Consider the following 10,512-nt stretch of genomic DNA (forward strand, 5'->3'; position numbering starts at 1 on the left):
GCAGTACAGGTCAAAGCTTACAGGCTGGGCCAGCATTTACTCCCCATCCCGAATTGCTCCTTGAGAAGGTGGTGGGTGACCCGCTGCAGTCCCCGTGTGTGGGGTAGGTACACACACAGCGCTGTTAGGGAGGGAGTTCTGGGATTTTGACCCCAGCCACAGTGAAGGAACGGCTGATATATTTCCAAGTCGGGATGGTGAGTGGCTCAGAGGGGGGGGAGCTTGCAGGGGGTGGTGTTCCCCATGTGTCTGCTGTCCCCCCCCCCCACCCCCCACCCCGCCCTTGTCCTTCTAGATGGTAGGGGTGGTGGGTTTGGAAGGTGCTGTGGAAGGAGCCTTGGTGAGTCACTGCGGGGCATCTTGCAGACGGTACACACGGCTGTCACTGTGCGTCAGAGATAGAGGGAGTGAATGTTTGTGGTTAGGGTGTCGATCGAGCAGGGCTGCTTTGTCCTGGATGGTGTCTTAAACTTCTCTAACGTCAGGATATCTCCAGCGTTGAGTGTTCTGTAAATTGGGGCCATTCTCCCACAACGCAGGCAACTAACGGAGCGTTCTCTTCCCTTCAGCAAACTGCCGTACGAGGTGACGCCAGAGCAAGCCATGACCCACCATGAGGTGCAGCGGAGGCTCGACATATCCATTCGCAACCTGCGGGCCGCCACCGACAAATTCCTCAACGCCATCACGTCCTCCGTGGACAAGATACCGTACGTCTTCAAGGTTCCTCCCAATGTATGTGGACGGCGGCACAGTGGGTTAGTGCTGCTGCCTCACAGTGCCAGGGGTGCGGGTTCAATTCCAGCCCTGGGTCACTGTCTGTGTGGAGTCTACACATTGTCCGCGTGTCTGCGTGGGTTTCCTCCGGGTGCTCCAGTTTCCTCCCACAGTCTGAAAGACATACTGGTTTGAGTGCATCGGCCGTGCTAAATTCTCCCGCAGTGTGACTCGAACAGGAGTGTGGCGACTAGGGGGATTTTCACAGTAACTTCATTGCGGTGTTAATGTGAGCCTTACTTGTGACTAATAAATAAACGTCACTTTACGGGTTCCCCACCCTCTGAGTGAAGCCAGTTCTCCTCATCTCTGTCCTCAATGGTCTATTCCGAGATTGTGTTCCCTGGTTCTGGATTCCCCAACCGTGGAAAACATCCTTGGTGCATCTAGTCCGTCCAGCTCTGTTAGAATTTTATACATTTCAATGAGATCTCTTAGCTTTCTAAACTCTAGTGAACACCAGCCTAGTCGAGCCAATGCCTCCTCACGAACAGCCCCGCCAACCCCGATATCAACCTAGTGAACCTCCTATAGCATGTCCTTTCTTGGGTAGGGAGACCAATACTCCAGCTGTGGTCTCACCAAGGCCCTGTGCAGCTGCAATAAGACACCCGTACTTCTGAACTCAGACCCTCTTGCAGCGAAGGTCGACATACCGTTTGCCTCCCTAATTGCTTGCTGCTGGCGAGCTGATGAACAGCCAGACTGTTAATCCAGAAACTCAGCTAATGTTCTGAGGGACCCGGGTTCGAATCCCGCCACAGCAGATGACTCATAGAATCCCTACAGTGCAGAAGGGGGCCATTCGGCCCATTGAGTCTGTGCCGACCACAATCCCATCCAGGCCCTGTCCCTGTAAACCCACATATTTACTCTAGCTAGTCCCCCGATACTAGGGGCAATTTAGCATGGCCAATCCAACTAACTCACAATTTTTAGATACTAAGGAGCAATTTAGCATGGCCAATCCACCTAACCTGCACATCTTTGGCCACTAAGGGACAATTTAGCATGGCCAATCCACCTAACCCGTATATCTTTGGGCGCTAAGGGATAATTTAGCATGGCCAGTCCACCTAATCTACACGTCTTTGGACACTAAGGAGCAATTTAGCACGGCCAATCCACCCTAACCTGCACATCTTTGGACACTAAGGGACAATTTAGCATGGCCAATCCACCTTAACCGTCACATCTTTGGCCACTAAGGGACAGTTTAGCATGGCCAATCCACCTAACCGGCACATCTTTGGACGCTAAGGGACAATTTAACATGGCCAATCCACCTAACCCGTATATCTTTGGGCACTAAGGGATAATTTAGCACGGCCAATCCACGTAACCTGCACATCTTTCGGACGGTGGGAGGAAACCAGAGCACCCGGAGGAAACCCACGCAGACACGGGGAGAACGTGCAGACTCCGCACAGACAGTGACCTGGGTCCCTGGTGCTGTGAGGCAGCAGTGCTAACCCACTGTGCCCCCCGTGCTGCCCCAGTCATTGAAATGCAAGGCCTGGCAGGAGAATCGACACACTTTTATTGGCAGAGGGAGTGGGGGGAGGCTGAAGGAAACGATGGCCTGCCTGTATTTTATCATCTATATCTGCAAAAGGACTGAAGTGGGTTGGGGACGAGAATTCTTTTTAAACACAACCAGTTGTGACCTGGAAGGTGCTGCCTGAAAGGGCGCTGGAAAAAGATTCAATAGGAGCTCTCAAAGGGGAACTGGAGGGAAACTTACAGAGGTGTGGGACTGGGGGTGAATTGGATAGGTGTTTCAGTGAGCCTCCACAGGCATGATGGGCTGAATAGCCTCCTCCTGTACTACAACAGTCTAACGTTGATCGTCTTGTGCCATGCGCAGGTACGGAATGAGATACACGGCCAAGGTGCTGAAAAGCTCGCTGCGTGAGAAGTTCCCAGCTGCCGCTGAGGAAGACTTGTTCAAGGTAAGGTCGAAACTGCTGCCTCTGCCCCGAACCTCTGATCCCGAGGCCTGCCCCGTGAGGCAGCTCCGCGTCGCCCACTCCGAGGGCAGTACGGGCTCCGGTGCTGCAGCAGGGAGACCGCCCCACACCCCCATACCTCGGCAGCAAGGGGAATCCGCGGTGGGGGAGCAGCGTGGGGCTGGGGAAATGAAATGGTTCGGGCGGCTGAAGCACCCAAACGGTGAGGACCGGGGCTGGACGGGGCGGATCGAGGGTCAGGAACCTCCTGCAGTCCGGCACAGTCTCACATCATCTAGGGTGCGCCGCCAGGTGTGTGTGTGTGTGTGTGGGGGGGGGGGGAGGTGTGCGGGTGTGCGCGCGTGCGGGGTTGGTTGGGTGGGTGTGCGCGTGCGGGGTTGGTTGGTTGGGTGGGTGTGCGCGTGCGGGGTTGGTTGGTTGGGTGGGTGTGCGCGTGCGGGGTTGGTTGGTTGGGTGGGTGCGCGCACGCGGGGTTGGTTGGGTGGGTGCGCGCACGTGCGGGGTTGGTTGGGTGGGCGGTGCGCGCGCGTGCGGGGTTGGTTGGGTGGGCGGTGCGCGCGCGTGCGGGGTTGGTTGGGTGGGTGGGTGCGCGCGCGTGCGGGGTGGGTTGGTTGGGTGGGTGCGCATGCGCAGGCGGGCAGGGTTGTGTGTGTGTGTGTGTATATGGGACTTTTAAGTACAAAACGTTGTGATGCGCTTGGGGTTGGGTGTGTGTGTGCGTGGGAAGTTGTGTGTATGTGTGCGCGCACGTTCGCTGGGTTGGGGTGTGTGGGGGGGGCTTTTAAGTACAAAACGTTGTCATGCACCCACTGGTTCCTGTAATTGTGCCTGTTATTTGATAGCGGCCACTCCATTATTTCCCCCTGTGTTGCAGGTAGTGGGGAACCTCCTGTACTATCGCTACATGAATCCTGCCATCGTGGCTCCGGACGGCTTTGATATCATCGACATGACGGCAGGAGGTGGGCTGCACACGGACCACCGCCGCAATCTGGGCTCCATCGCCAAACTGCTGCAGCACGCGGCCTCCAGTAAAACCTTCGAGGGAGAGACCGGCCAGCTCCGCACCATGAACGAATACCTCTTCCAATCCCAGCAGAGATTCAGGTCTCAACTACTACCTCCTTCCTCTTCTTACAGCGACATGTCCTCCCCTGCCCCGAGCAAATAGACCTTCCCTCCTCTTGTGACGTTCCCTCCTCTTGTGACGTTCCCTCCTTCCCTAAAGAGAACTGGATGGGTTTTTCTGACAATGGGTCATCAGTAGATTCTTAATCCCAGATTTTTTTTTTATTGAATTCAAATTCCACCATCTGCCGTGGTGGGATTCGAACCCGGGTCCCTCAGAATGTTAGCTGAGTTTCTGGATTATTAATCTAGTGATAATAAAACTAGGCTATCGCTTCCCACGTCCAAACATGTGTAAATTAGGTGGGTTGTCGATGCTACATTGCCCCTTAGTGCCCAAAGATGTGCAGGTTAGGGTGGATTGGCCATGCTAAATTGTCCCTTAGTGTCCAAAGATGTGTAGGTTAGGGTGGATTGGCCATGCTAAATTGTCCCTTAGTGTCCAAAGATGTGTAGGTTAGGGGGGATTGGCCATGCTAAATTGTCCCTTAGTGTCCAAAGATGTGTAGGTTAGGGGGGATTGGCCGTGCTAAATTGCCCCTTAGTGTCTAAAGATGTGCAGGTTAGGTGGATTAGCCATGGTAAGTGAACGGGGATACGGGGAGGGATAGGTGGGGTGGATGGCCTGGGTTGGAGAATCGATGCAGATGGGCTGAATGGCCTCTCTGTGCGCTGCAGGGATTCTCTGATTACAGTGTGTTAAAAAGCCAGATACCTGGAGGCGTGGGATTCCATCAGTTCCTTGTCTTCCGGACTGCCTGTCTGCACCTGCAGAACATGTCTTCCCCCTCCAGAGACTGGGGCTTTCATGTCTGCTTCTTTGATGCTTGTGCCAGTTTGTACAAAGGGAGAGAGCCTGGTCTCGTTCTGCACAAGAGGGGATCAGATACTACTGCTAGAACAGGGCGTCGAAAAGGAGGTTGATTACCTCGCGGGCACAGCCTGCCATGTGGTACAGTGGAGTGTGCCAGATACCAGGAGGGTGTTGATAACTGTCAGGCTGAGCTCTAAGACATAGGAGCAGAAGGAGGCCATTCGGCCCATTGAGGCTGCTTAGCCAGTCAATGAGATTGTGTCTGTTCTGACATTATAACCCTCCGTTCCCACCTTATCCGCTCTATTCCCATCTTATCCGCTCTATTCCCCCGCTGATTAAATACCGGTCTATCTTGGCCCCGGGTCTATCTTGGCCTCTAGAGCCCTCTGCGGTAAAGCTACTCTCGACTTGCTTCCAGGAGCTCCCAGTTTGAGCTCGAGTTTACCGCTCTCTGATGCTGCTACTGTGGCCTCCATTAGCCGTCTATACCCGTATCGGCTCTGCCTCCACTGGCGGCCTTCTCGCCCCTGAGTCACAAGGTACTGGGTTAGAGAGCCACCCCAGAACCCGAGCACCAGAATCAAGGGAGTGCTGCACTGTCGGAGATGCCGCTCTTTCAGATGAGACGTTAAACTGAGGCCAGGCCCTATCCCCGTAACACCAGGTATTTACCCTGCTAATTCCCCCGATACTAAGGGGCAATTTAACACGGCCAATCCACCCAACCTAAAAATCTTTAGACCAAAGGAACAATTTAGCACGGCCAATCCACCCTAACCTACACATCTTTGGACACTAAGGGATAATTCAGCATGGCCAATCCACCCTAACCTACACATCTTTGGACACTAAGGGATAATTCAGCATGGCCAATCCACCCTAACCTACACATCTTTGGACCAAAGGAACAATTTAACGTGGCCTAACATGTATATCTTTTGGACTGTGGGAGGAAACCTGTGCAGACACGGGATGAATGTTCAAACTCCACACAGACAGTGGCCTGAGGCCGGGAATCGAACCTGGATCCCCGGCGCCGTGAGGCAGCAGTGCTAACCCACGGTGCCACGTAAGCAGACTTGGGCTGGCAGACTTAATTTGCAGGGTCTACGGGCAAATGCTCTGCACCACAGGACAGTAGAGCCCCTTCAAAGAGCCGGTACAATCTGGATGGGCCGGATGTCCCCTTCCTGATTCTGTGACCGGGAGGTACCTTGTGTGGATGGCAGGGTGAAGCCAACATTAAGGTTGGCTGTGATATTGAATTAAACCTTTGGCCGCACTCGCTGTCTCGTAGCTCTCTCAAAGAATAAGAAGCAGTGGAGTGTGCTAAATGTCTGTGGCCCTGCACTATGTGGGCAGCACGTATACAGGAAGGAGCGGAAACTGTCAAGTCTTCTAGACGTGAATTAAAAGTCCAGTTGTCCGAATAAAGGTTGACTCTGACTCGGCCTCTTCCTCTGCGAACCTTCACGGACACTGGCCACCATTAATTACCTCCCGCACACACACACACACACACACACACACCACCCCCACCCCCCCCCCCCCCGCCCCGCCCCGCCCCGTACAGTCAGTGGAGGGATAGTATTTAGTTGGAAAGCGTGGTCAGACGTTTCAGCGGTGGGTTAGGGAGTTCGCTGGTATTTAGTTGGAAAGTGTGGTCAGACGTTTCGGCGGTGGGTTAGGGAGTTCGCTGGTGAGGAGGGTCTAGCCCTTGCTCGTTTCTCAGGGGTGTGCACTTTCCACAGGTCTCCTCTGGACGGTAAGGAGGCAGTCGGGACAGAGGGAATGCTCTCTGCGTCCCGTCCCAGGCCGGGTTTTACGTATCCAGCTAACTTCGACATCCTCCTGCGTTCTCCCGTAATTCTGAGACTTTCTGTGGCCCGCACACTGACGTCATAGCAGTTTACAGCATGGAAACAAGTCCTTCGGCCCAACTTGTCCATGCTGCCCTTTTTGTTTAAACCCTTAAACTAATCCCAATTACCCGCATTTGGCCCACATACCTCTGTATCCGTCGTACCCATGCAACTGTCTAAACGCTTTTTAAAAGACAAAATTGTACCTGCCTTTACTACTACCTCTGGCAGCTTGTTCCAGACACTCACCACCCTCTGCAGTGCCCCTCCAGAGAGAGAGATTCTCCACAGCTGCCATACACTGTAGTGGGCTTCAATGTATGTGCTGGTGGGAAGAAGGCATACGGCAATGCTTGCCTTCTTCGGCCAGGGTACTGAGTTCAAAAATTTGGGCAAGTCATGTTGCAGCTTTATAGAACCTTTAGTGAGGCCGCACTTGGAATATAGTGTTCAATTCTGGTCGCCACACTACCAGAAGGATGTGGAGGCTTTGGAGAGGGTTACAGAAAAGATTTACCAGGATGTTGCCCCTGGTACGGAGGGCATTAGCTATGAGGAGAGGTTGGAGAAACTTGGTTTGTTCTCACTGGAGGTTGAGGAGGAGACCTGATAGAAGTCTACAAGATTATGAGGGACAGAGTGGATAGTCAGAAGCTTTTTTCCCCCCCCCAGGGTGGAAGAGTCAATTACTAGAGGGGCACAAGTTTAAGGTGCGAGGGGATAGGTTTAACGGAGATGTACGAGGCAGGTTTTTTTTTACACCGAGGGTGGTGGATACCTGGAACTCACTGCCGGGGGAGGTAGTGGAAGCAGATACGGTGGTGAGTGTTAAGGAGCGTCTGGACAAATACATGAATAGGATGGGAATAGAGGGATATGGTCCCCGGAAGGGTAGGGGGTTTTAGTTCAGTCAGGGCAGCACGGTCAGTGTAGGCTTGGAGGGGCCGAAGGGCCTGTTCCTGTGCTGTAACTTTCTTTGTTCTTAGAGGGTCAGAGAAGAGAATTTGTCCGATTTAGTGTTTTTAATGTTTTCTAATGCAGGTGTCTTTTATTTAATTCCAGGGAGTTTTTCCGTGCTGCCTGCAATGTTCCTGAACCCGAGGAATGGTTTAACGTTGATGAGTATTCGGAATTGGTCAGTCTCAACAAGCCGGTCATCTACATCACCATCGGAGAGCTGATTAACACCCACAGGGTAGGTGCCTGGTGTCCTTTGCCTCCCTCCTGGGAAGCGGCACGCTACCCAGAGTGGTAGCTGCAACATAACATGTGAAATCGTAACGGGTGTAGGCCATTCGGCCCCTCGAGCCTGTTCCAGCATTCAACAAGACCGTGGCTGATGTGCTTGTGTTGTGAATTCCACATTCCCATCTACCCCGATAACCTTTGATTGCTTACAAGAATCTATCTAGCTCCGCCTTTTTAAAATAAACCATCCCCCTTCCCTCTTCCACCGCCACAGAACAGTACAGCACCGTATAGGCCCTCGATGTTGTGCCGAGCTATGTCCAAACTCAAGATCGGTCTATCCCACTCCCTATCATTCTGGTGTGCTCCATGTGCCTATCCAATAACCGCTCGAAAGTTCCTAAAGTGTCCGACTCCACTATCACAGCAGGCAGTCTATTCCACACCCCAACCACACTCTGAGTGAAGAATCTACCTCGGACATCCCTCCTATATCTCCCACCATCAACCTTATAGTTATGCCCCCTAGTAACAGCTACATCCACCCGAGGAAATAGTCTCTGCACGTCCACTCTATCAATCCCCCTCATCATCTTATAAACCTCTATTAAGTCGCCTCTCATCCTCCTCCGCTCCAAAGAGAAAAGTCCCAGCTCCCTCAACCTTTCCTCCTAAGACCTACCCTCCAAACTAGGCAGCATCCTGGTAAATCTCCTCTGCACTCTCTCCAATGCTTCCACATCCTTCTTATAGTGAGGTGACCAGAACTGCACACAATATTCCAAATGTGGTCTCGCTGAGGTCCGGTATAGTTGCAGCATAACCCCACGGCTCTTAAACTCAAACCCCCTGTTAATAAACACAGAACAGCACTCCCACTCACCTGACGGAGGAGCAGCGCTCCGAAAGCTTGTGGCTTGTGCTACCAAATAAACCTGTTGGACTTTAACCTGTTGTTGTGAGACTTCTTTCTGTACTTACCCCAGTCCAACGCCAGCATCTCCACATCGTGCTTTTCCCGAGGCAGCGGGAAGTGTAGACAGTCGATGGAAGGGGGGATTAGCAGGGCAAATGTGTGGAGTTACGGGGATGGGGCCTGAGTGGGATTGTGGTTGGTGCAGGCTCGATGGGCTGAATGGCCTCCTCCTGCACCTGGAGGGATTCTAACCTCCTTCGCTACGGCTGTCTGCACTGATTAATGCCCCATCCTCCACGATTTCAAGATTTTAAACGTCTCACTGAGGATGTTTGGCCGCAAATTGACTCTTGTTTGTGATTTGCCAGTTGCTGCTCCAACACCAGGATTCTCTCCTGTCCGAGCACAGCGATCCTCTCCGTGAGCTGCTGAAGGACCTCGGCGACGTCCCCACGGTGGAATCCCTCCTGGGCAAGTACTTCATCCCTTCTGGGGGAGGGTTTTCCTTTACGTTTCTGAAACAGTGCGCTCGAGGGAGGCTGAGGGGCGAGCAATGAATGAAACGGCAGCTCGAGTGTGTGTTCCCTTCTCGCCTTTTGAAGTTACTGTGACAATCCCCTAGTCGCCACACTCCTGCGCCTGTTCGGGTTACACGGAGGGAGAATTTAGCACGGCCAATGCACCCTAACCAGCTGGAGTGTGGGAGGAAACCGGAGCACCCGAAGGAAACCCACGCAGACACGTGGGAGAACGTGCAGACTCCGTACAGGCAGTGACTCGAGCCGGGAATCGAACCCGTGTCCCTGGCACTGTCCCAGTCCGGGGACTTGAGCTCTTAATCCAGGCTAACACTCCCAGTGCCAGCACTAAGGTGCAATTTAGCATGGCCAATCCACCTAACCTGCACATCTTTGGGCATTAAGGTGCAATTTATCATGGGCAATCCACCTAACCTGCACTTCTTTGGACACTAAGGGGCAACTTAGCATGGCCAATCCACCTAACCTATACATCTTTGGACACTAAGGGACAATTTAGCACGGCCAATCCACCCTAACCTACGCATCTTTGGATGCTAAGGGGTAATATAGCATGGCCAATCCACCCTAACCTGCACATCTTTGGACTGTGGGAGGAAACTGGAACACCCGCAGGAAACCCACTCAGAGACAGACAGAATGGATGACACAGTGATTCAAGGCTAGAATTGTGAACCCGGGTCCCTGGTGCTGTGAGGCAGCAGTGCTAACCACTGTGCCACAGTGCCCTCCCTGGATTCAACGGAAGAGGAGAGTGGGAGGAAGCAGAAGCACACAGCCAGAGGGGTTGAATGGCTGGGAATTCAATTGAATGGGGAGTTTTGGGATTAATTCTCATTAACCCCGCTTGTTCTGGGTCTGAGATGCCATGTGCTAATCCTTCTCGGCTCTGTTCCTTCCCTCTATGTAGGTGAAGGTTCTGTCAATGCCAACGACCCCCAAGTCGACCAAACCATGGCCCAGCTCAACAAGATGGAGGTTTCACTGACGCTCACCAACAAATTTGACCTGGATAAGAACGGCGATGGGGCGAACACTGCCAGAGGTTTGCTGCTCAGGTAGGTAAGGTGAACATTGACCGCTTCCTCGTCCTACAGATACTGTGTCTCAAGAGGGATTGTTACGACCGTGGCATTGGGTTGCATAAGAACATAAGAAATAGGAGCAGGAGTAGGCCATCTAGCCCTCAAGCCTGCCCCGCCATTCAATAAGATCATGGCTGATCTGTCTTGTCTCAGTTCCACATTCTCGCCCTCTCCCCATAACCCTTAATCCCCTTGCCTATCAAAAACCTATCAACCCGCATCTTAAAAAT

At 52.9% G+C, this 10,512-nt stretch overlaps 1 protein-coding gene across 1 annotated transcript in view; it reads left to right on the plus strand.

Moving 5' to 3' along the window:
* The window catches only part of LOC145340548 (ras GTPase-activating-like protein IQGAP1), a gene marked incomplete at its 5' end in the record, with an annotated part of 35,675 nt that extends 25,416 nt beyond the window's left edge, over window positions 1–10,259 (plus strand). The window contains 6 exons of the mRNA XM_080185021.1: window positions 570–710; window positions 2,645–2,729; window positions 3,622–3,854; window positions 7,617–7,749; window positions 9,027–9,129; window positions 10,108–10,259. Coding sequence (XP_080041147.1) covers window positions 570–710; window positions 2,645–2,729; window positions 3,622–3,854; window positions 7,617–7,749; window positions 9,027–9,129; window positions 10,108–10,259 — 847 coding nt within the window. The remainder of the gene's footprint in view (window positions 1–569; window positions 711–2,644; window positions 2,730–3,621; window positions 3,855–7,616; window positions 7,750–9,026; window positions 9,130–10,107) is intronic.
* Between the last annotated feature and the right edge of the window lie 253 nt (window positions 10,260–10,512).

The sequence above is a fragment of the Carcharhinus amblyrhynchos genome, unplaced genomic scaffold (genome assembly GCF_965287045.1).
Source record: "Carcharhinus amblyrhynchos unplaced genomic scaffold, sCarAmb.v2.hapA chromosome_1133, whole genome shotgun sequence".
NCBI lineage: Eukaryota > Metazoa > Chordata > Chondrichthyes > Carcharhiniformes > Carcharhinidae > Carcharhinus > Carcharhinus amblyrhynchos.